General features: G+C 41.2%; 1 protein-coding gene across 1 annotated transcript in view; it reads right to left on the reverse strand.

Annotated features, from left to right (window-relative positions):
- Nucleotides 1-1,024: 1,024 nt before the first annotated feature.
- LOC134578336 (heterogeneous nuclear ribonucleoprotein U-like protein 2) overlaps nt 1,025-26,733 on the reverse strand; it is a 33,702-nt gene continuing 7,993 nt past the window's right edge. The window contains exons 2-14 of the mRNA XM_063437320.1: nt 24,824-24,926; nt 17,735-17,808; nt 17,498-17,637; nt 12,985-13,075; nt 11,166-11,278; nt 10,715-10,978; nt 8,208-8,330; nt 8,002-8,130; nt 7,506-7,671; nt 5,593-5,715; nt 2,705-2,808; nt 2,447-2,536; nt 1,025-2,297 (exon numbers count right to left, since the gene is read on the reverse strand). Of these exons, the coding sequence (XP_063293390.1) occupies nt 2,232-2,297; nt 2,447-2,536; nt 2,705-2,808; nt 5,593-5,715; nt 7,506-7,671; nt 8,002-8,130; nt 8,208-8,330; nt 10,715-10,978; nt 11,166-11,278; nt 12,985-13,075; nt 17,498-17,637; nt 17,735-17,808; nt 24,824-24,926 (1,586 nt within the window). The 3' untranslated portion in view covers nt 1,025-2,231. The remainder of the gene's footprint in view (nt 2,298-2,446; nt 2,537-2,704; nt 2,809-5,592; nt 5,716-7,505; nt 7,672-8,001; nt 8,131-8,207; nt 8,331-10,714; nt 10,979-11,165; nt 11,279-12,984; nt 13,076-17,497; nt 17,638-17,734; nt 17,809-24,823; nt 24,927-26,733) is intronic.

Consider the following 26,733-nt stretch of genomic DNA (forward strand, 5'->3'; position numbering starts at 1 on the left):
GGAATCTCTGTCTTCTTCCAGTATAGGGGGGATCAATGCTTTGGCCGCATTAAGTAGATGGCGCAGGATCGATTTTTTGTATCCAGCAAATCGACAGTGTCGAAATATGTAGGAGGGCTAGCGCCGCCGTCCATTCCGCCGTCGCCCCCAAGATTTCGACGATCGTATCCCTGACCATTTCCCAGAATGGGACTATAAGGCGACATTCCCACCAAATATGTACGATCGTGCCCCTTTCTTCAAGACACCTCCAACATGTCGGGGGTGTCGTCGGAAAAATCCTATGGAGTAATATGGGCGTCCGGTACCATAGAGCCAGTAGTTTATAGTTCGTTTCCTGGTATTGAGTGCAGACGGAGCTTTTGTGCTGCCAGAGCAGCGCGGTTTCCCATTGCTGGGACGTAAAGGCAGTACCTAACAAAGTCTCCCATTGCCTGCGGAAGACATTATTCTCTGCCAAGTGTCCCACCACCATATGTTGGTAGAGGGTGGATATAGGTTTAATTATTATTTTTCTATTATTATATTTACATCACTTCTTACCTTTGGGAGGGGGGACCTTGTTGCCAGTCCTGTTGGTCCGGTGAGGAGTGAACGCTACCATGCAGTTCCTGGGGTAGAGTTCACTCTCACGAGATTGGAGCGATGCCATAGTAACCGAAGGATAGAGCTCCCCCAGGGTCCTCTATCCCTCCCTCCCCCGCCGGCGGCAGCATCTCAGTGCCTGTGGGCCCATGAAGGCACACAGCAGGGCTGGCGCTCTGATAGAGCTGGCTTTGCATGGGCCGGCAGGGGAGATACACTGATTGTGGCCCACCGGGCATTTGCCTGGTATGCCCGATGGCCAGTCCGGGCCTGGTAGTGTTGTATGCATAAATAGTGTAATGATGGCTTTGTGCTCCCTCCACATACAAGAAGTACTATATAGCATATTACCAAAGCATTATATGTAAATATGTGCTTTACACTTAATTCAATAAATTCAGCTTCCACAGACGCACCGCTTAATAACCACAATACTTGATTACTGTAAAGATAAATTTTATTTTTCACATCATAAGTATCCCATTAAAAAAAAAAAAAAATCTGAAGTCAAATAAAATGGTTGTTATTTGTTCAGGGAGACCATTACCTCCGGTGAAGCATTACTAATTTAGAGCCAAGTACCATAAACGTCATCCAACTTATTCACTGTAGTGTGAATAATTCTGCTTGTCAACTAAACTTATCCATAGTGGGGGAATCATTAGGAATGTGTGGCTGTTGAATAATGAAGAACAAGACCTATCATTATGTACATTAGTGGACTGGAATTTTCCACTGATTTACAGTTGGGTGTAGGATGGTCAAAAAACTGCACATATATACACTTCTACTGTGCATCAGTGGACACAAGTGGGAGCTTTGCAATGGGATGGTAAACCAAGAGAGTTCCTAGGGTTTAAAGGGTTACTCCAGGCACTATAACCACTTCAGACATTTGAAGTAGCCATGCTGGAGTCTAGCTTTGAACGGTGTAACTCCACCTCCAGTAACATCTCCAAGCCAGAAATAGGGTTCCACTCTGACTAATGTCAATTCTGTGCAAATGTGGATGCACAGAATCTAATTCAACAAAGGATTGTCAGAATCTGCATCTGACTTCTGCAGCTCTACATAAGTCAGATGTGAAATCTTGCTTCAGTGGAGACCCAGTGCCCAGCAGGACCAGGTAATCGGGCAAAAGTTGTAAAACGGTTTTCCCCATAACCAGGATACAGACACCAGAGGACTCCTACCATCCGAAGTAAACAACATATAGTCCACTACAAAGGTTATACGTAATAAATAGTGTATAAAGCATGTGCTTTGATAAGAAATGGGAGGATAGATGAATCACTTGTCTTTAAACTTCAATCAAAAATTGATATATTACAGTGCAGCATTTAAAATTCTAACAAACAAAAAGGAGGTTTGCACAGTGTTAAATTCCATAACAAAAACAGAAAAGTTCGGCCTTGTATGTCTAGGCAGTAATGATCCTTCAATATTTTCCACTATGGGTTAATGAGTAATAGAGAATAAAGAAGGAAATGGTAAGGATTGACATATAGTAAAAATGCTAGTTTAAATTAAGAATTACAAAGGGATTAAAAAAAGACAAAACAAAACAACCCACAACCCAAACACAATATATATATATATATGTACACATTGAAATGGTGCCAGGAAACGGATGTTGGAGATTTCCATCATAATCCATTATACCACCCATTGTAATTCCAGTACGGAGGCCATCCACTGAAGTCTTGCCAATTCTGGAGAGAAAATACAAACAGAAATTATTACAGCTGTCTGGGAGCAATGAGAATAATAATAATAATAAAGTGTATGAGAGGTGTAAAATGGCTGCAGGTTAATGTATCCAGTATAAAAAAGCATGAATAGAATGAAATGACACACCCACCTGTACCTCGCTGTACTGTAGATTGTAGTTCTGTGGTGCAGTGAACCTATTCTGTTGAGGACGGTGTGGTCCACGAAAACTCTTGAAAACCTAATAGTGTGGGGAATAAGGAAGAACTTTTCAAGAAAGGGTTCATAAAAAAAATATACATTGGACATCCCAAATCTGTTCATTTCACAGCAATTTAAAAAATAAATACAAAATCATCATCAATACCCCAAGGACTTTACCCAACATACGCAACCACATTATTCTTACCCCTTTTGGTCTCGGACGTTGCTGTATATGTGAAGGCCGATGATAGGGATGTGGCTTTGAAATCTCCTTGAAAGTGTTCCTAGTTGTGTCTTTCTGAACAGGGCCTGTACAATGGAAAATATAGAAAATGTTACGTCACAGTGGTGTAGGGAAGTGGACCACTATATGACCGTTTTGGCAACAGAAAAGGTAGATATAAAGAATAACAAACGTTGTTAGAAATCTGTACAAATGAATACGTGACCCAGGTTTGTGCACTGTGTTCTAAACCACTTACAGCAATTAGCTATCCACTTTAACATTACAACATACAGCAACCCATTAAATTAACACTCCTAGCCGAAGCCTGGCGGTGCAGGGCCAGCTCAGTGCTAAGAGTGATCAGCTGACACTTTGTAAATGTGCTATCCCTGCACTACAGGGCTTAAAGGGACACTATAGTCACCTAAACAACTTTAGCTTAAGGAAGCAGTTTTAGTGTATATATCATGCCTCTCAGGTTTCACTGCTCAATTCACTGCCATTTAGGATTTAAATCACTCTGTTTCTGTTTCTGTTTATGCAGCCCTTGCCACACCTCCCCTGGCTCTGATTGACACAGCCTGCATGAAAGAAAAAAAAAAAAAACTGGTTTCACTTTCAATCAGATGTAATTTACCAGTTTTATCTCTTGCTCTGTAAGTTGAAATTAATCACATACAAGATGCTCTTGCAGGGTCTAGCAGGCTATTAACATAACAGGGGATATAAAAATCTAAATTAAACAGAACTTGCAATAAAGGAAGAATAAACATTAGATTACTCTTTACAGGAAGTGTTCATGAAGGCTGTGCAAGTCACATGCAGGGAGGTGTGACTAGGGTTCATAAACAAAGTGATTTAACTTCTAAATGGCAGAGAATTGAGCAGTGAGACTGCAGGTGCATGATCTAGACACCAAAACGGTTTCATTAAGCTAAAGTTGTTTTCGTTACTATAGTGTCCCTTTAACTCAGTAGAGCTACTGGAAGATTCTGAGCAGGAGCTTCCGGCTCTTGCTGAGCTGTAAGAAGTTAATCCATTCTAAAACCTCCTTAAGGTAAGACGTCTCCTTGTTGCCATCCATGACCTGTACAGATTAATTTTCCCCTAATATCCATGGATGTTGTGGAAAACTAAGATGTAGATAAAGTAGAATACAGTATCACATCTTCATAAATGTATTACTCTTCTCAACAAGATATACTAAAATACATCTGACATATTTGTATATGATGAAAGTATCTTAACCACTAAAGTCATTTGCAATATTTATAGTGCTATGAAGCTATACATGTCAAATTACAACAATCCTTGCAAATTTATATTGTAAGGCCAAACTTTCCCTTCCTTTGATGACATTTTAGAAAACACAATTTGTCCATTTAGCATTCCACTGCACACTGCTTGCTCATAGCGTGGGAGCACGACACTCTAATTCAAGTAATTCCAATAGTTGGCCAGCTAAATTGGGGAAATAAGTCCTAATATGATACTAGAAGAAAACAGGACAGAGTTGGTGCTCTAAAAGGTAAAGAGAAAGTACAGAAAGGATTTGAACGTGACATTTGTAAGGACAACTCCTTATTACCATAAAAATACACTGTGGTGGTTATGGTGCATGGAATGTCCTTTATTAAAGGACGACTATACCTGGGTCATACACGTATAATGTGAATGTTACTTAAAGCGAATCTCCAGTGCTCCCTCCCACCCACCAATCCCCGGTTACTGAAGGGGTGAAAACCCCTTCAGTCACTTACCAGAGGCAGCGGCGATGTCCCTCGTTGCCGTCTCCTCCTCCGCGCTGCTCCTCCTCTGCATTGAGTCGGTCGGTGGGCGAAACTGATCCCGCCCACCGGCCGAGGAGACCTAATGCGCGGCAATGCTGCGCATGCGCATTAGCGCTCCCCATAGGAAAGCATTGAAAAATAATTTCAATGCTTTCCTATGGGGAAATGAGCAACGCTGGAGGTCCTCACACAGCGTGAGGACGTCCAGCGACACTCTAGCACAGGTTTCCTGTGCTATGAAGGAGGAAGTGACCTCTAGTGGCTGTCTAATAGACAGCCACTAGAAGTGGAGTTAACCCTGCAAGGTAATTATTGCAGTTTATAAAAAACTGCAATAATTACACTTGCAGGGTTAGGAGTAGTGGGAGTTGGCACCCAGACCACTCCAATGGGCAGAAGTGGTCTGGGTGCCTGGAGTGTCCCTTTAAAATAACAGCAACAAACAGATACATTAATAACATGATCAGAGATTTAAAGCGGAGATTTCCCTTAATGAAGTAAATAATGGAACCTACATTGTAACCCTTGGCTTTATTTAATTCTTAATTTACTAAACAGAGTATCAGTACATCCGTTATTGAATAGTCTATTGATATTCATATATTTAACATGAACAAATGTCTTATGGTTACAAATTATGGAGGAACTGCGTTCCATATTATAGTTGTTTTTTGGTGCGGATGGGTACATGCCCACCTACCCAACAAGCTGGACCCAATGGATGATGAGACACAGCGGAGTTCCAGGTGAAACTGAAGTGAGAGTATAATAGTTAGCAGGTATTTTTTTTTTTTGAGGGAGGGTGAGGGAGAAGCAGAACGGGGAGAAGGACATGTTTACAGGGAATGATATGATGGATTATTGTGAGGTTTTAGAATGGAGACCTCTGTTGGGTTAATATGAAACAAATGGAAACTGTAAACAACGGACATCTTGCATGCTGTTTATCTACATTGTAATACATGAAAGGATTAACATTTAAATTACCAAAAACTGAGGGGAAGTATTTTGTAACAAAGAAAAAAGCTAAATAAAAAAAACAAACCAAAATAAAAAAGTCCTATCTGGTAAACAGACCCAGCTTTTCATATGCTTCTTTCTTGAGATTCCAAATCACCGTTGCAGATTCTCCATGACTGAGCTCAGAATGAATGACCATGCTCACATGTAATATCTTCTTCTTTGGGATACTGAAATGAGCTGGAGAAAAGCACAAATAGGCAAAAGAATGAAAGCAGTCTTTAAAAGCTGACATTGCAAGGCAGAGCTTACAGCATTGATCAATAGGGAGAAAAGATGGAGGTACTCCGTTCTATGATAGAGTTAAATACAGCAAGTCACATAAGACATTTGTTAAATATAGGGGAGAAAGGTAAACCGAACATTTTCTGTATGTATGGTTAAAAGACACCATATTGAACTGGAGAGGTTCCGAAGTGCATCGTCTACAAATTAACAAATGCAACAGAAGTAACATTCAAATATGCATAAACAAACTATAATAATAATACTTGGTACCCTCATATGCAGAATATAGAGAGTCTCACCATCTCCTGATAGTTGATATTCACAGAAGAGTTAATCTCTTAAATAACTAAAAAAAATGGTCTGTTACATTAGACCAATTGCCAACAAGCAAATATAAATAAGTAATCACAAACACTGTCACATGCACATTGTATCTGATAAGCTGGAAAGTATGCTTAAATGAAAGATCTTATGCTTATTGATAAACAAATGCATCACAGCAAAGGGCAAAAAAATACAGTTTAACAGTTTAAAAAGAAAATGAAATCATCTTTTGTGACACAATCTCAAAAAAATAAAAAAAGGTTGGGTTCCTCATTCCCCCATATGTTTCCTCATTCCCCCATATGTTTCCTTATTCCTCATTCCCCCAGCCTCCCATATGTGTCTCAATCGCCCCCGTCCCCCATATGTGTCTCAATCGCCCCCGTCCCCCATATGTGTCTCAATCGCCCCCGTCCCCCATATGTGTCTCAATCGCCCCCGTTCCCCCATATGTGTCTCAATCGCCCCCGTTCCCCCATATGTGTCTCAATCGCCCCCGTTCCCCCATATGTGTCTCAATCGCCCCCGTTCCCCCATATGTGTCTCAATCGCCCCCGTTCCCCCATATGTGTCTCAATCGCCCCCGTTCCCCCATATGTGTCTCAATCGCCCCCGTTCCCCCATATGTGTCTCAATCGCCCCCGTTCCCCCATATGTGTCTCAATCGCCCCCGTTCCCCCATATGTGTCTCAATCGCGACCGTTCCCCCATATGTGTCTCAATCCCCCCCAGACCCTCCATGTGTCTCAATCCCCCCCAGACCCTCCATGTGTCTCAATCCCCCCCAGACCCTCCATGTGTCTCAATCCCCCCCAGACCCTCCATGTGTCTCAATCCCCCCCAGACCCTCCATGTGTCTCAATCCCCCCCAGACCCTCCATGTGTCTCAATCCCCCCCAGACCCTCCATGTGTCTCAATCCCCCCCAGACCCTCCATGTGTCTCAATCCCCCCCAGACCCTCCATGTGTCTCAATCCCCCCCAGACCCTCCATGTGTCTCATTTCCTCTCCTCCTTCCCTGTGTGTCTTACCCGCCAGTGTTCATTTTGGTGGCAAATTTCAATATAGTTTTAGTCAGTCTTTTGACTAAAAGACCATTTTAGTTTTAGTCATCTGAATTATTTTAGTTTTAGTCTAATTTTAGTTGACAAACTCAACACTGATCTGATCTGTGAATGTCCTGGGTTTTTCCCCTTTTGTCTCTCCCAATCCCAATGAGATGTATAAAAATGCTTAATGCCTTGCTTGGAAATCGGAATATGGGGGCACTAAAATATTAGATGTCAGGTAATTATACCTATACCGTAAGTGGGAAAGCAGCAGAATTGGGCACTGAAGTGTTACAATGTGGAGTATATAAATGAATGTGAGACGATGATTACTAGAGAAGAACATTTCTGTTCGTAGTATTTTGTTACCTCTCATGTCTAAAAGGATAGGCTCTGGATAGATCTCTCCCTCCTCTTTGCGTAATGCCAGTCTCCTCTTCCATTCTTCTTCTTTAGGGACCACCAGAACTGCTTTACGAATGAAACGTGGAAACCACTTCAGCTTTCTTTTTTGAGCACCATCGTATACTGTGCACTGAAGAAGGAATAAAAAAAAAAAGTGAAGAATGACAAAGGTCAGTCTCAAGTGGAACATATTCATACAATGTTTCTTTACTAAATGACCCCTTACCAAGAGTCAGTGAATATAATGTTTAGATTTAACATGCATTCTAGTCCTAGGTTAGTGTGACACAAAGTCAAGGCATTGCCTAAATCATGTCTTGTTAATAGTGGAGATAGAGGAGAGAATTTTGGATGCAAAGACGTTGCTCCATTTTATCAAGACTGAGAGGTTGACTTGTTCAATAAAAATAAATAAATAAAAAAACAGTGGGGTAGGGGAAATGAACAGAAATATTTTCACCTGATCAAGTATGTAATTTCCTCTTCGGCGACCAGCAATTGCTATGAGACGGTTTAGACATTGTGTGGCCACCTTTATCAAACGGTCCCTGGTTTTGGAGTTCTCCTCAAAAGGCTCAGGTCCAGCAGTCTGTATAAAAATGAGAAGTGAGATTGTACGCATATCACATGCTGTCCTATACCTATTCCATACTCCATGCTTCATACCTTCAATTGTGGTATAAGTCGGTCTATACACAGGTGTATATAATTCTTATCTGGGTTTTCTTGCATGTGTTTTTGAACCCATGTCGTCTTTCCTGCCCCAGGAAGCCCAACCATCATCAGTAACTGATAAGAATAAATGAAACAAAATTATTATTTTTTTGATAAATTAATGTTTGTTGATCATCATTTTGTTTTTCCAACATAACCTAATATTCATCAAGTCTCTTTTATACATGTAGTCGACATATGTGCAAAAAAACTTCCGTTGCAGCAGATGCAATATGACTGTTTAGTAATAAAGTTTTAAAAGATATCAAACACAAACATACACAGTTTCCTTCAAAATTATTTATGTTTGTCTGGGTACAAAACATTCCACAAGAGAGTCCACTGCCCCACAGTAGGCGTGATACAAGAGATAAGGCAATGATTAAACTGACCACACCAATGGCAGCAGTGCCGCATACACAGGCCCCCTGCCAGAGCAGACATTCTATGTTCACAGCTCTCGTAAAATAATAGGACTCTGATCGCAATACCTGCAGGTCCTATAACTGTGGTCACGCAGGACCATTAAATTTCATGTAGACATCTCAGAGACTCACAGATCCTCTCTTATATTGTCTTATACATAAACTATAATGAAACAAAACTAACCAAACATGGGAGGGAGGTGAAAGGGGGAGAGAAATGTTGGGGGGAAAAGGGGTGATATCTTGTCCTTTTCCTGTCTGCCTCTATATATTTAGAGTAACCTGTCTTCAACTCAGCCGTGTCTGGAAGTCCTCCTTAGAGGTGGTCAGCAACCAGCACAACCAAACTGAAAAGTACACATTTATCTGTGTTGAGCATAACTCATCCATTTGTGTGGACCAGACATTTAGTGGTGGGCTGATTGTTTTTCAGAACTGAGGTATAACCTGCTTAGCTACATTCAGTATGCGGATCGTAATCGATTTCCTATACTTTGCCTTCAGTAGTGTAGTGTGATGCAGTTGCATCCAGCAGGCTTAAAAATAGGTGGATCATCTGAAAATTTGGTAAGCATGATGTGAATGGTACACCAGTATGGCTGAATCAGTGTACATTCCCACCATATGTGAATGAATGTCCCCACCTCCTCTGTGCAGCATAGTATCGTGGTGTCTGGTATCAGCATGACAGAAGTTTATAAGCGGCTTCCTTAGCCTTACTGGAAACTGAGCAATAGTGCGTCAGATCGCACATCGTTTGCCCAACAAATTTCTCCCATATACCTATGGACAGCGGGAACCCTGGGGGGGTTTGTGATTGAAGTAAGGAGTAGAGACACGAACCTAGTGCCCGACTCCATGCAGGTCAGGTCCCTTGTGTGGTATGACCAGACAATCAGGGAATTGACTGGGGAGTACAAAAAAAAAGTTTTGTTATGTACAACACTCACTGTCAATCTCCTTGGTTAGAAGAGTGCCAGTGTCTGAGCCTAAATCAAGCCTAGAAATCTCAACCACCTGTCTCGAGACACCAAGGCCAACAGGAGTTAGTGGAGGAGACCACTAGTGAGTCTAGTCTAGTGAGTCTAGCTGAGAGAGCTCGGACCCACCCGTGACCAGTCCAACAATGGCCCTTCAAGGGACTCCAAGATCCCGTTTCTGCCAGAACATAACATTGTCCCTTTCCAGGCTTGAAAACCACATAGTATGACATTGGTTTTGCAAATCGGTGTTGGCCGAAGGGCCTATAACGTTGTAGCTGAAGCGGGGGAAGTTGGTCACAGAAACCCCCATGCGGGTCTATCCAGGGAAAGAAGTGCATCACTACAATACCTATAGGTTTCTCTGGTCTACCTTAAATAACCTAGTTGTGTGGTGCAGATCTTGTACCATCCAACCCTTTAATCTCAGTCTTCCTGTGTTCTGTTATACAAGTGTAAGACTTTTTGAATGAAATTTTTTGAGGAAACAAAACCAAATTGTGTTATCTTGCAGACCAATCCCATATTTATCTAGTTAAGCCTAATCAGGATAACGGTCCTCCAAATCTCCCCTGCAGACCACAATGTCACCATATATAGTCTCCAACAGATGATGCTGTGATTCCTAGTTGCACCTTACAATTCAAAAGTAAGAAATGCAATACTGAACCTATATAAACGAGAAAAATAAAGATAATGGGCAGAGCCCTCTGCTCAAGGATACATATTCGCCGGCACCTTCCCTATGCTCCTTATAACTAGTTGGAAGCACTGGAAGTCCTATCCATGTTGGCGGTTCCCGTGTAGTGGAGTTGTCGAGGGTACCCTGGACACACCTGAGTAGATGGCCAGCAGATTTGGCCATAGCATAAATACCGATGGGAATTGCAGTTAATAAAGCAGGGTCTCCATATCACAAGGTTCCCCAACTAGGAAAGGGTCCTTTGAGGTGAGCACCATTATTCCAGTGGGAAATTAGGAAGTAAATAGTTGAGTTCAGCCATCTTTTTATTGTAATATAACAATCTCATTTTCATACCACTTTGTGACATACCTCACATTCCTCTATCGATTTTGGCACTGGGGATGTTTGTCTTAGCTCCTGTGACGTCATGTCTTGCAGATATTTGAATCCACTATGTGGCTGATGCCATGGTTGAAGCTTCTGTCCAAAGTTAGCTTGAAATTCACAGCCTTTGCATATCACATGGGGTATAAGTGCCTTGTCTCCAAGAGAACTCTTTTCCAAAACAAAGGCCAGACCAAGGTCTACTCCATTTTTGGAAAATGATAGCTTTATTTCAGCACCTTCCAAGTCCTGCCAAAGAAATAGAATATAGTTACATCTTTTTAAAAATTACAGCGGTCACAAATTGCTGAAACTGAAATTATGCAGCATGTCTCTAATCGGATACTCATTTTTACATACAAAAACATACACTCTCACAACTATATTACAAAAAAACAACAACATTATCTTTTGAATTTCAAGAGGGATAACTTACAGCATAGCAGCCAATCACATCGTATTCTCTAAAGGTTTTCCCGTAAATTTCAAAATGTGAATTGGTAGCCTTGAAGCCTCGGCTGTCATAAGCAAAAGACAGCTCATCCTCCCCTACAGAGGGAGATAAAAATAGAAAGGTAGAATTTGTTTAGTGATAATTCCATGCTGTGTGGTGACTATCCACAGATATTACATAGAACTCGCTGTAGTGAGATGCTAACATGTACTGTAGGATTCCAGTTTGATTAATGCACCAATTTCCTACCTGTGGCATTTGAGATCAATACACAGCAGAACATACTTGATATACTGCCCTTTGATATGTATAATTAAGTGTCCAGGACAACAAAGTGAATCTGTCAATCTGGCGCAGCAACTATGCTAGGAACTGAGTGAAATGAGAGCAGGAGAACCCTCCTACAGATGGTTCCTCTGCTTTCGGTCACTGTAATAACATAGTTGCTGTGTTTGTCCAACTGATGAGCACATTTCGTGCTTTGAGGAATATCAGAAAGTAACCACAGATTTAGCTCTATTTGGATGCCAATTAGCTGGCAATGAAGCCAGCATGTTGGAGTTAGGCAAGTGTTCCCAAAGATGTCTCACTATAACTAAATCGTGCATAAGGAAGAGTTTTCGTTTAACATGAACGTATTATGACAAGTTTACTTAACAGCCTTTCTATACACTGTAAGTATATCTTCTCCTTTTATATTCAACCAATATCTGACATACTAGACTTTATATCAGTTTTATTGTCACCTTGTCTCTTTGCATGTTTGTCCACATCTAAGGACTTTTCCCTTATCTTCACCCGGAAAGTAGAGACTCCGGTTTGGGTTGTTCAAGCCTCCTTCTCCACTCAACCACAAGTGCTAAAAACTTACCATCCCCCATTTACTATGGTTAATGCACCAACTCTACAGCAAGATTCCCCTGACTTACAAGAATAAAGATGTGATCCCAGGATTAAAGTGCAATGGTCACCTTTATAGAAATTACATCACTGATTAAAACAACATTAAAAGCCACACAAATTGCATCAATGCTTCCCCCCCCCCCCCTTCATGTGATGCACTGTTTTCTTGAAAATAAACAATAAAGATTTGGCAATTGATATCACAATCCAGCTGAGTACAGGCACACCTAGGGCACAAGTTGTACATGCTAAAACAAAACACAAAAACAAACAAACAAATATAACCATGCATGACAGGGATCCAAGATGGAGGACGGATCCAGGACAGATGTAGATACAGCAGTGTATATGTGCTCATTTTTGGTGAAAGCAAATATGATAACACTTATCACAATAAGATGCAGATAGAAAAATTACTACACTGCATGACATCTATATAGATCGAACTAGACATTGGGAGGTCTGCCATGGGCGTATATATTACAAGAAATTATTTTCCACCATTATTCCACAATTCCCAGATAAACATGCAAATGAGCAGTTCACCATCACTGCTGCAGACTTAATCCTGCTTTCGTGCAGATACCCTTAGCAATGGAGCACTGTGTTATATAGAGGTTTGTTTTTTTTTTTGTTTTTTTTTTAACGAAATCATGGGTTATGACTGAAAAGTACCAGTAGCTAGTTTCTACTTCCCAAAGTCCAACTTTAGATATACAGATTGTATGTAACGCCATAGCATTAAAAAAAAAAGTTAAAAAATACAAATGTTCACCCTTCTTGGAGGAATGGGAGTTCGACCTATCCTATAGAATGAACATCAACCTCATGTAATTGCTCATTCATGGGCTCTCATGTGCAACAACATAACATGGGTGACCTTAATCCATGAAATTACCTAACTGAGGTCCCGACTGGCCAACAGACCATCCAACACGTAGCAATGGGAATTCAGAAAAACCATCTTTTAGGGGAAGATTCACAGTTCTCTAATGTGGAAATAAACAAGAGGTTTTGTTAGCCATTAGGATGACAGGAAAGATCAGGACAAGCAAACATATGCCATCCATAAACAACAAACAGACAAACTTTAGATTCCATCAGTCTTTATGCAACTCATATCATACTATATAAAAGTCACTCACCAGATCTCATCAGCAAAAGATAAACCCTTTAGCATAATAGTTACAGAAAAGCCATCTCAAACCACAAGCATGAATAAAAAAAAAAAAAAAAAAACGACAATATATAGTGCAGATGGCAGTTGCTATTGCAGAGTATAACTCCTAAGTAGTCAAATCACTCACATGTGGTGAAGCCTATATAAATTAGCTCCGTAAAAATCGCAGTTATGCTCTTAGGGCAGCATCACATCTCTCCTTCAACGCAAATACTATAGTATAGAAATATTAAAAACATAAGAATGTATAAAAAGTTATACATATGTGGACAGTATTTTACTATTCTTTTGTTTTTTAATATTACAGTTTTAATATATTTTTTGTTAATAAATTACTATAGTATTTTAAGAGACCTCTACAGCCTCAGGAACCTTCATTGGGGAAAGTGCCTTTATAGTGGCACTACACCTACATATCTCAGAGGCAGGACTTCGGCTCTGAATAAGGTGAGCTCAATACCTACCTTTACATTTTATAAATTTTATATTGGTGATTTTACACATTGGCGGCCCTGTTCTTTCTTTCTTTCTTGGGAGGATACTGTGCATTGAAGGAGAGGTGTGATGCTGCCCTAAAAGCATAACTGCGATCTTTATAGAGCCAAATTATATAGGCTCCACCACATGTGAGTGATTTGACTACTCATGGGTTATATTCTGCAACTGCAAATACCATCTATTGTGTCTTTTTTTTTATGTACTGGATACACCACCCAGCATACCGGTTTATATATGTGAGGTAAGTCACCCCCTATTGTTACTGCACTTTAGCGTTCCACTATAGGTGTACATTTTTTATACAACCAGAAGGTGTATGTTGGTTTGCAGTCTGTGGGAAAGAAGGTATCCCACACTTTTGTGTAGAGCTGTTATTTTTTTATTCCACGTGAAGCACTTTTTGAGGGTACACCTCCTTCTTGAATAGGAGGTTATTTTTCAACAATATACATAAACCTTGGCTGCTGCGCACGGCAAATGGCATCACTTCCGGCCACTAGAATTGCTATCAGAGGTAAAGGTCTGGAAGCAACAAGTGAGGGCAGGATGACCATATGAATTGGCTACACTACACCACGTGATCACAATAACCAATTAGGCACGATCATTTAAATATAGACACTTGGACCTGGACTGCCAACTGAGGAAGCTATATCCAGCGAAATGCGTTTTGGCAAGACTGAATTACCATAACTTGATAAATGCACTTACTATATGTTTGTTGTTTAAATAGCTTTTATTGTTTGTTGTTTTAAGTAGTGCTATTAAATAGTTGCCTTTAGGGGGCGGGGCCAGGCCGCCAAGCAAGATGGTCGCATGTATGACCAGCTCCTGAAACCTTGAAAGAAATAAGCCTGGAAACCGGACTTTAAGCAGGAAAAAACGACCAGCTGAGGTGGACCCCATCGGGTGGAGAGCACCAGACCCAGGGTGAGGCTGGCCTGACTGGTTTCAGTCCCCTGGAGGAAGAATCCTCACTGGCGCAAACGAGGCCTACTCCGGCGGTGAGTGGGGCAGACGGCCGCTGCCCCACTATCCTGCCCATCGGTGCTTAACCAAGGCCAGACCCGTCGGGAATGGCCCCGCTCCCCCCCCTCTGGACTGGGGGGGTGATCCCGGTCCACACTCCCGCACGCCCCATCATACAGGGCGCAGCAACAGGGCCGACCAGCTCCGACACCCAGACACAGCAGCCAAGATGGCGGAGGCCAAACGTGATGGCGCCAAAAGCAGATCCGCCACAGGCCATTCATCACAACAGGCAAAGTGGCGCAGCAGTATCCCACACAGCTCCCCCTTCGCAAGAACCTACCTGCGGGTCGACTCGGCAAGAGGCGACACTCTAATAAGGTATTTCAGCCCAACCACGAGAGGCAACAGTACCCAAGAACTCTCTATGCCACAGCTAACTAGCACAGGACACATGCAGCAAGCTCCCGGGATACCTGAGCCCACTGCCATCGTCACGCTGCAACACTCGAGACCAGGCTGAACTGTGACCCCTGCATTGGGCCCCTCATACCAATCTCTTCTGGGACTGTACTAGGCACTCGGAGGGGAACGGCTGAGCAGCTGCACACGACCGGAGCCTGCCAGGCGCACACCTCGCTATAAATGGACTCCCTCACCATACCTCATGTCATGAGACCTGCACTTTACAGGCTAGGACTGAGCACAGTATTGGACTTTAACCTGTTATTATTTCGTACAGCGCTTTGCCTTTGCTTTTATTTTATGTGTGACCAGCATAGCTTGAGATAGCATCTTGACTCAGACCATACAGGGCACCATACTAATGGTTCACTGTTTCGTCTAACATATTCATCTTATTTAGCAGGAAAGCAATGTTACATATTATGCAGCCCTTGCTTCTTTAAAATTCGATTCTATACTGTGTCCCATATGTGGTGTAATTACAACTTCTACTCTACCAACTTAAGCCAGACAGGCTATTAACCCCCAATCAAATATTCATCAGGACCTTAGGTGTCCCTACCATAGATGCTGGGAGGATTTATGCTTGCGCCGGTCAGGCTGAATGTAGCCTACCCCAGCTGGCCCACTGTCAAGTATAGTACGACACTCAAATTACACAGCTAACATAGCCCTCGGGTGTGCCCTCAGACCATCTAGCAGGCCTGCCTCCAGCTGTCAATCGCCCAGTCAGTTCCACTGGTTGACTCTAAGCCCTTGATCCCTCAATAGGCATTACTCAACCTAGTGCTACTGACCGTATGAGTCAGCTCTTTGTGTTTAAAACTTTTTCTGTATAGCGGGGCGTAACACGGTATAATCCACCGCAAAGCTAACAGTATAAAACTATGCTCTGTACTGCAATGTCTCAGCTTGACCGCTAGTCTTAACGTGACTATAAAGCGACACATCTGTGAACCAAACTACTACTTTAACTTATCTTTATAAGCGTGAGAAATTATCCTGTTTTATATACCTACTAAAAGTGCAATGTTATTAATGCCATGTAGCTAAGCGTGTTTGCAAAATTGAGTGCACCAGCTATTGTGGCAGTGCAAATTCACATGTTAACCTTATGCACGAACAAAAATAAAGAATTAAAAAAAAAAAAAAAAAAAAAAAAAAAAAAATAAATAGTTGCCTTTAGCACTGCTGGTTGTCCTACTGTTCCAGACCATTGGTTAGGGAGTGTCATCCGGCAAGCTGACACTAGGCATTTGTACCTTAGAGTCAGAGATTTATGGGTCTTTTTTCTTACATCACTTTAACCCCTTAAGGACACATGACATGTGTGACATGTCATGATTCCCTTTTATTCCAGAAGTTTGGTCCTTAAGGGGTTAAACATCTTGATGTGGACATACTACTACACTATTATATATATATATATATATATATATATATATATATATATATATATATATATATATATATTTATATATATATTTCTGTTTTTTTCTGAGAGCAGAATGCTTGGTTGTATAGTGAGAAATATTAGCAGTAGAAGGAGGTGGCCTCCTGCCTCAAGAGCACACCTGCGAAATTATTGAGCCCTATAATTTGGGCTCTAATAAATGTGAGTTTATTAACTAAATTATCCAGCAGATTGCACTTATTCGCTACCATCTGCACTGTATGTTTTTTTTTTTTTTTTTTAAATCATTTTTCACTACTTCCACTACATTTTATTAGGGGTTAAAATAAAATCACTTACTGCATGTGATTCTAGCGCAACACTATCATTTTATAAGTTAAGCACTTGTAAAACATCTGTGTCGTCACCCTGGTATAGTCAGTAAAAAATTGTGTTAAACTAAATATGTAACTCCAAGGAAAGTAAAAAGAAGAGAAGTTGTAGTTGTTACACCAAGCACCATATTACCAACAGTTTAAGCAATTTTTCATGCTATTCCTCTCTGACCACAGCTAAACTGTGGCCTGCTCAACTAAGCAAAGCAGGCCAAGCTAATTGGCTGAGACAGCGGAGCACTCTGAGCCAATGGGCTCAAGTCCTATATCAAACCGCCTAGCTCACTGAAGACATCTGAATTCCCCTGCAGGAGAAGACCAGATATCGCAAAGGTAGCTGGATACCTAGGTAATTTATCAAATCATTCTAAATTGGTTTGATAGATTACTCTAGGAGGGTGCAATGGCAATCCTGGCACCGTGACCACTACATAACCTTCATTTTTGGCCTTATGGAAAATTCAAAAAAATAGATTGACAAAAGAAAGAGAATGGTGTATAATAGACTTACCTTTATTTCAAAGTATGCCTTCCCATTTGTCACTCCTTGAGTGGCTCTAGACCCAGACCACAAAGAAGGAAATGTGTAATTTAAGAGTGGGCGCCCCCCAAATCGGTCTATATCCATCTTGAACTGCAGGTCACAAGTACCTGACAGTAGAAAGAAAAATAGCATATATTATCTGAAGGCAAATTTGCCCCATTGTTAGTTAATCTATGTATAAGCATGTAAAGAGTCAGTACTTACATATATCTAGACACACCACCCGCTCATCAAACTCATCCTGTCCAACATTTTTACTGGGAAAAATATCTCGATATCTTGAAAAAGAAAAAAAAAAAAAATTATGTATAGAAAGAATTTAACAAGTCAGCCTTGACTTTTATACATCTATACAAAACCCACCACATAAAAATAAATTTTCTTTTATAGTACGCAAAGCTAAAAAGATATCAAGGACTACAAACTTCTATACAAAGGGAGCACATTAAAGGAACACTATAGGGTCAGGATCACAAACATATATTCCAGACACTATAGTGTTAAAATCACTATCTAACTTATCTAACCCTGCCTATCCATTGCCCCCTAAATATAGTAAAATCTTGCTTTTATTCCAGTCTGCTGGTGCTGGCTCTGACCCTGTTCTGCCTCCTTGGCGGACATCATCATAAGTGATCTCAACCAAGGAGGCGGGCTGGGGTCTGCCAAACATTACCCTGGCCAATCAGCATCACCTCTTAGAGATGCATTGAATCAATGCTTCTTTATGAGGAAAGTTCAGTGTCTCCATGCAGAGGTTAGAGACAGTGAATGTCAGTGCTGCAAGGTAGAAAGCAACTGGACGCAGACTTGGTATTGCAATGTAAACATTGCAGTTTCTCTGGAACTGCAATGTTTTACTTTGCAGCACTAAGTGCAATAGGGACACTGCACCAAGACCACTTCAATGGGGGGGGGGGGGGGGGCGGAGCCAACGCTGAAATGGAGCAGACGCCATTTACTAGAGCTCCACACGGCCAGCGCAAATTGTAAGAAATATCTGCACACCCGCAGCCCATCAACTAAAACCAACGACTGATACGACCCCCTGACACCAGGCTGAACACACCGATGCCTTTTTTTAAAAAAACGGGCACGAAAAGCCGCACTAAGGGAACGGGGGCCTACCGCACACGCGACCAGTACCTCACCAGGGAGCTGACAGCGTGGCTTGACCGGAGCCCGCAATACACAGAGGCAGACTCCCACACGTCGGAAGCAATGGGATGGAGGTCTCACAAACAACCACACGGAGGCCTCACCAGAAAGGTCTGAAGATGGGGACTCAGTACTCAGCACTGCTACATCCATCACGGGCAATGCAAAACTGCAGACTACTGATGATCTGACACCAGCGACGAAACAAGACATCCAGGCCATGCTGGTGGGACTCCAAAGTAACTTACAGAAGATGTGGCAAACTGATTTAAAAGGGCTAGAGGCAAAAGTACAGGCGGTATCGGCCCGCACTCAGGCCACTGAACGAGAAACTACAGACCTTCGCCGAGACCTAATCTCACTAACAGACACAGTAGCCCAGCTGCAAACAACACAGGCCACCATCTCCAGGCAAGTAAACATCCTAGACGACCGGGGTCGGAGGAAAAATGTCAAGATCAGGGGGATATCGGAGTCAGTGCCATTGGACGAACTGCCCCATTTTATCAGGCGCCTGGTGGGGATGAGGGAGGCCAACAGGCAGGCAAAACACTTTATATTTGATGGTGTATACCGCATAGCCAAGCCGCAACGGGCACCCAAATCAGCCCCGCGTGACGTAATCTTGCGCTGCCAAACCTTAACGGATAAAATAGCCCTAATAACTGCCATGAGAGGGAAAGCTCCATACCACTTCGAATCGCAACAAATCACCTTCTTCCAGGACCTATGCAGGGACACACTAACATGGCGCAAGAGCTTGCAGCAAGTGACCGCTGCCCTACAGACAGCAGGCCTCGTCTACAGGTGGGCAACCCCCAGAACGCTATGGGTAACGAAAGACGACCAACACTACAAAATCACCAACGCAGAAGACGGACCGGCCTTGCTGACTACGCTGGGGCTTCCTGCCAACGACTTAGGAGCAGACACTCCGCATCCTGGACCTGAGACGTGAACCCAGGACTATACAATAGACATTTCGTTTAAGTTCCCTACCAGGACTTTGCCTTTTTTCTTTCTCTTTGTTTTTATTATTATTGTCCTGTTTTGCTAAGTAAGATACATGTTTCCCTCACTATACCAAGTTCACTTACCCCCTCCACGATAAGGGACTGCATGTCCTTGTAACCTTAAGACAACAAAGCAACACACCGCTCTGGCTCCCCCTCCCCCCTAATGCCCCGGGGTCCAGGGACATAGCCATCGTTGGAACACGCATTCGCAAACGATCTCATATCTCTGACACACATTCTCCCTCCACAGCCCCAAGAGCTCAGTCCCACGACGACACCGATACCCACGCTCTATAACCCGACTCCACTACACATAGACGACATTTTAATCCCTATCCCTTTTACTGCTACTCAACTCTCCATACACCCCTTAGTCGAAAGGGGAAAGGGAGCTTCCCAGCGTAATCCCTGTATCAGACCCAATCGCCTTTGGTGCAATGTACCACGATGACGCCTACCACACACCCTTGAGACACAGGCAACCAACCAGTCCCATATAATTAAAATGTGCACTGATCACCCGTGCTCCAACTGCGAGATGCACAGACTACTGCTATATTTTATACATGTGCTGTTGTGGCAACCCAATACAATGTCTGTTACCTTAAACTTGCACTGAAAAATAAAGATTTACAAAAAAAGACCACTTCAATGAGCTAAAGTGGTCTGGAGGCTTATAGTGTCCCTTTAACCCCTTAAGGACACATGACATGTGTGACATGTCATGATTCCCTTTTATTCCAGAAGTTTGGTCACAAAGGGGTTAAAGGGACATCAGTCACCAAAACAACTTTACCGTAAGGAAAAACAGTTTTGGTGTATAGATCATCTCCCAGCAGTCTCACTGCTCAATTCTCTGCCATTTAGGAGTTAAATCACTGTTTACGCAACCCTAGTCACACCTCCCTGCATGTTACTTGCACAGCCTTTCTAAACACTTCCTGTAAAGTCAGAGAGAATGTTTACACTTCCTTTATTGTAAATTCCTTTAGATTATCTCTTGCTCAGTTAAAAGCTTACTAGTCCTTGCAGGAGCCTCCTGTCTGTGATTAAAGTTCAATTTACAGAGCAAGAGCTAAAATTAAGAACAAGTAAGCTACCATCTAATTGAAATACTTTTTTTTTTTTCATGCAGACAGTTAGAATCACAGCCAAAGGAGGTGTGGTTAGGGCTGCATAAACAGAAACAAAATGGATTTAACTCCTAAATGGACGAGAACGGAGTAGTGAAACTTCAGTATGGTCATTAAAAGGCTATTCCTCAGAACGAAGTAGTGAAGTAGATTATAACAATGTAAATTACTGTCAAAGTGTGTCCATGGGTTCGAAGGCAAAGGACAAAAATGCTCCAAGGCTCATTATGAACAGTGGAAAAAAAAAAAGGAAGATGCCTGGATACTTTATATAACGCATTTCTTACATTCTTTTGATTCCAGGAGAAAAAGTAAGACATGGATTGTGGCAAACCTAGCCACTTCTGAACTATATGTATTGCAGGTTGTCCATAGGTTGAATGTATACTGTAAGTCTTTACCTGTATAAGTGCTGTGTTATGGCCGTTCGCATACTGGCAGCCGTCTGCTGCCAGCATACAAAGCATTCGTTCGACGAAACACGGCTATCCCGGCCGTTCGCCGTACGAATGCGGGCTCCCCAGGTAGACCACACATTCACAAGTCGTGTGGCACCAATTAACCGATTGCAACACCAGGGACTATGTGTCCTTATAGTAAATGGTTTTCCATAGTCTTTTACAGTGCGGAATAAACTAGAACATGCATTGGTGAGAAAAAGGTATTGGCATGTTCCATTAAGGATCATGAAGAGGGGGGCAAATAAGCAGAGGGTTGGTCAATAAGAAGGTGCAGGAAAAGTAGCTTCAATCTACCAGAATGAAAGCCTTACCTGTGTCGGTGAAATCAAACAAGATTCTCCGACCAAGTGAATAAAGTTAACAAGTCTGTTACACAGTCCCGCACCAACCAAGAAAAACAAAAAACAAAAACAAAACAAAACAGAAAATACACCTCTTCTGTGTGGAATATTAGGGAGTAAATCCTAACTTTGTCACAGGGACTTAGTGAAGTGCATTACCAATATAGGACAATCACCGAATAAGGCTTTATTTACGTAGGTGAGGGCAACCTAATATTGCAAAAGCTAGAGAAATACCAAAAGCAGGGTCATAGAATGAGGGGGAAAGGGTGTTAATTGCAGCAGGTCAATCACAAATGCGCCCCACTTATTTCAAAATATGGATTTCATATATTTGTTCATTGCTTGGATCCAAAGACATAAATTTCGGAGTCCCAAGTTGTCGTAATAAATGTTAATTCCATAACTCCTTCAAAAAGGGGTCACAGAGGAATAGAAATACGTTTTTGACAAAAACAAACAATATATTGTGTCAAGAGGCCTTATGATGATATCAACTACATCTTGCAGACAAGGAACAAAGCAAGCCGAAACAAAAGTTGCTGCATCTCTCGTGCAGAGGGGACTTGCTAGCATTTCGGTTCTGTACTGCCCTTACAGGTGGGATCAGTATAACATGCAAATGGTATAGGTTCTCTTTGTAATGGCACAAGTGTGCAAAAACATTGTGGAGATCAGAACAAAGACTCACCGAAGGGCAAGTCTACTGAGGTATTGCTAAGCTTTTGCCGATTCTCAGATTCTCCGTTTTAGAATCTCTTCTGAGATGGGAAATGATAAACAGGAATGCTTTTATGGTCATGGTTTGGAAGGAGGAAAAACAAGCTTCTTCTAAGGGTGAAAAAGAATAGCGCAAAAAAGGAAAACAAACAAAGGAAAACCATTCTTGAGATTACATTACAAAGTATTCAAATGATCTGGCGATAGATCTGAGAGGTGGAATGGCAGAGGTTAAGAATTAGTATGTCAATAAAAGGTATGAAGCATGCCAAAGGTATGAAGCAGAGGTGAAGTCGGGAGGGTTGATGGGTACATAAGAACATAAGAATTAAAACAAAATAAAAAAAACTATTGTAAATAATAGCTTAACTGTAACCTAAAAAGTAAGGGAACATTGAACAAAAGGGATGTCCAGCGGGGCTTCAAGAAGTTTTAAAGTAAGTAAAAAAAAGAAAAGAAAAAGAAAAAGAAAAAAAAAAAAGTACATTTTCTCACTAGAATAAACAGACTTGCAGCTTGGAATCCACAAGGCACAAAGCATCCCATTCAATATTCGTAAATAGGATAAAGAGGGGTTTCTATGAAAAATCCAAGATAAATATGTGTTTGTGATGTCCCAATATCAGAACTGAATAACACGAAGAGATGCTTGGGTGGTCTCTTAGCTTGCCATCAGGCTCAACAAGCACAGTCAGTTTTCCCAGGGAGTGTTGCAGCCTACTTCATTCTGTTGCAGATACTGCATTGGTGGTGGTGTGTGGGTTGGGGTCAGGAGCTGGCCCGGTTAGGCAGAAATATTGGCTAAGCTGGCATTCAAGTCAATTTTGCATTCAAAAGTGCATTTTGCATTCAAGTGCAAGTTTCTGAATGATAATTTGAGCCTATGGTCAAATTGGGAAAAAAAATTACTACAAATGTAATATCGAAACCTTTTGAAATAAGAAGTAGAAGCTGGAAGTATGTAGAGCTCTCGTGGGGGGGTGGGTTGTTTTGTGTTTTTTGTCTAAGTGTTTATGTGTATGAATATGAATTTTTTAAATACTTTTTTGTATAAGTGAAATTATGGTGATAAATTCAAAATAAAAAGAGAATTGAAAAAAAAAAAAAAAAAAAAGTCAATTTTGACCAGGAGGGTGAGGTATGTCACATCCCACCTGGGAGGTGAGCGGTGTATGACGCTAGTAGCAGTATTGCTCAATGCCATGCAGTAAGTCTAGGTCTAGGATAATATACAATATTCAGCTTGTAAAGGTGAAAGCAGTAGGGTTACAAGTCTGTGCACACACAAAACGTGTTGGGTCTGGGAATCCAATCTTGCTGACCCCCTTTTTTGTATGTTTATTTCATACTAATAAAGTGAATTTTGCACATTATATTGGGGTTACAGTGCAGTCCTTCATTATCAAAACACTTAGAGCTCCAAAAACAGCTTTCACCTTTATGGATTTTCTGGCAACAACAGATGCCATAATTTTGGTTGAAGCTGCATCACACGTTGATAGGACCAATCAGAAGACGCCAAGGCACAGAGCTTGCCGTGACTAGACTGCGAGCAGGTGATTTAAAGTCCCCTCTTTTTTTCGTTGTGTTCAAGTTTGCTTATAAACCAAAGGGGTAGCCAGAGTTCAATCCCTGCATCCCTGAACCCTGTTCATTGTGGTCTTTCAAGTCAGTTCTCATCACATGGCCCCTTTATTATTCATTTTATGATACTCACAAAGCATGGAATTATATTTTAACAAGATTTTTGCTTTGTATGATCAGTCCTCTTCAATATTTATAAAATAAATGGGCTAGGAGCAAAGTAGTGTGTCATACGGCAATCCCAGTTTCCTGGCATGCACAAGTAATAGTTCACTTGACATAAAAAGGGACTTGGCAATCCCTGTTCCACTCAGTGGGCTTGGAAACCTCCTAGCCTAGGTCTTGACAAAATTGCCTAGAACCTAGGAGGAGCCAAAATTACAAGCCAGACAACATTTGCATTTTTAAGGCTTTTATTTTCTTTAAATGAAATATAACTAAAAACTGTTACTACAGAATATTTTCAAGAGGCATTACATTCAGGGTTAGCAAAGCAGGATTATGGTTTGCATCACATTTAGGGTTAGACTTCGATTTAGACCAAACCTAAAATATACTTTTCCAACTGCTTTTTCCTTACAATCTTGCCAGGACCAAGGAAGTTTAATACAGTGATAGAAAGACATTAATAAAAGGACAAGAGCCAAAAGCATTTATAGGTCCACTGCTTTCTCCCATTTTTAATTCCCCCCCCCCATTAAATTGCTTTCTCCATTCCTTTAGTTCCTCACCCATCGTATCTTCACCCATCACACAGTTTTCATTATGCTCTGTAAAAATAAATTTACCAAAATGGACGAGAACCAAAACATTTAAAAAGGTTTTGAGATATGTTAAGCCAACACATTAAGAAACATGAAGAAAAAATAAAATTCCTAACCGATCGCAATATGCCTCCTCGTTAAATTCATGATATGTACGACCTTGTTTTTCATCCTCTCGTAGGTTCTTCATCCCATGATACTCTTTCTGTGAAAATTCATCTGCAAACAAGAATGGGTATGGCACAAAATGGAAACAAGATCTACATTCACAATTTAATATATAAAACATCTCAAACTGATATATACAATTTACCTCTAAATCCACATACATCTTCTCTGTTAATCAATCCTAACTTAAATAGACTTTGCTTTGGAACTTTTTGCTGTACCTTTAAATTTACATACATATTCTGCTTTAAAAAGGGATACACTATGCACCCTAAAAAAAATTAAGCTTCATAAAAGTGGTTTTGGTGTATAGATCATAGCCTTCCAGCTGAAGTGGTAGAGGTTAACACAGTGAGGGAGTTTAAGCATGCGTGGGATAGGCATAAGGCCATCCTAACTATAAGATAAGGCCAGGGACTAATGAAAGTATTTAGAAAATTGGGCAGACTAGATGGGCCGAATGGTTCTTATCACATTCTATGATTTCTATATCCGTGCTGTGTCCCATCTCAATTTTCTGGCATTTACGAGATAAATAATTTAGTTTATACAATTCTATCCACAACTCCCCTGGCCATGAATTATTATTATTTTTTTTAAGTTTCATTTTCAAACTGATCTTCCAGCACTTTGCCACAGAAGCAGCAGATAAGAAGTAGACTTTTGTTCAAATGCGTTTTAGGTGGGTCAAATTAATCAAATTCCTTTAAATTAAATGCCCGAAGGATTTAATCTATTTGCTGGAATTTACCTGTGGAGTCTTATCCAATTATTAACACCTCACAAGTAAATCTGGACAGATCGATTCATACAGGCATTGATTAAAAAAAAAAAAAACCCTCACACCCTCCCAAAAAAATAAAAAATAAAAAGAATTTCATGTATTTGACCCACCTGAAAGGCATTGTGCAAAAGTCGAATAATAACAAATTCTTAAACACACTGTGCAATAAGAGAAGGTATACAAAAAAAATAAAAAATAAAGACCTCTTCAGGAAAATCCAGTATTGTTAGTGGATAGGCAGTTTTGTTCACCCCCATGCATAATAGTAGGAAAGTAATAAAGGGTCCTAGCAGATAGTCTCTAGGACCCACAAATGTATGGTAGTGAGGAGAGACAGGTCAAGCAACCAGATACTCAAAGCACCAAAAAAAGCTACATCTTAATTTAGTGGGTTTGGTTCAATGACCCAGTACCATCACTGACAAATGTAACAGGAGTTGCGGTTTGTGAGAAATGGCAATAATAACATTTGTCACCAAGGATGCCTCCAGTGACTTTCAATTAATGCAAGTCTTTACAATTATCATTGTTAAAAATGGGGAAAGCTTCATGTTCATTTCACAACATACAGTGTTGAAAGCGCACTGGGTTAAAAATAAAATATACAAGTTTAACATTTCATTGTAACGTGTGGGTAGGGCACACATAATTAGAAAATGCTGGCAACAGATGTCTCTTCTGATAAAAATGCTCCTCTTAGCTAAATGTGCCCAGTCTTTACCGGTTTCTCACAGTACAGGATGGATAGTTCCTAGGGAGGTTGGTGGGACCAAAATGTTTCAGGGACACTTTCACAGCTGGGTCCTGGCTGCATCCTGGGAATTATTAAGCCATGTTTAGGTATTAAATCTCCCCTCTTCCACACATAAGCAGAGGGTATATACTCCAGGGGCAGTTGCATTCGATCATGGAGGCTGACCATGTTGGAATAGGTATATGAACGTGGAACGCACACACAGGCTGCATTACATCCCACAGTTATCTTAAGGCACTACTGCACATGCTAGCAGCAAATAGTGGTTTTGGTACAAAATTCTAATTTGATAAAGCCTAAACTCTGATCGGTATCCCAAC

The sequence above is a fragment of the Pelobates fuscus genome, chromosome 12 (genome assembly GCF_036172605.1).
Source record: "Pelobates fuscus isolate aPelFus1 chromosome 12, aPelFus1.pri, whole genome shotgun sequence".
Taxonomy (NCBI): domain Eukaryota; kingdom Metazoa; phylum Chordata; class Amphibia; order Anura; family Pelobatidae; genus Pelobates; species Pelobates fuscus.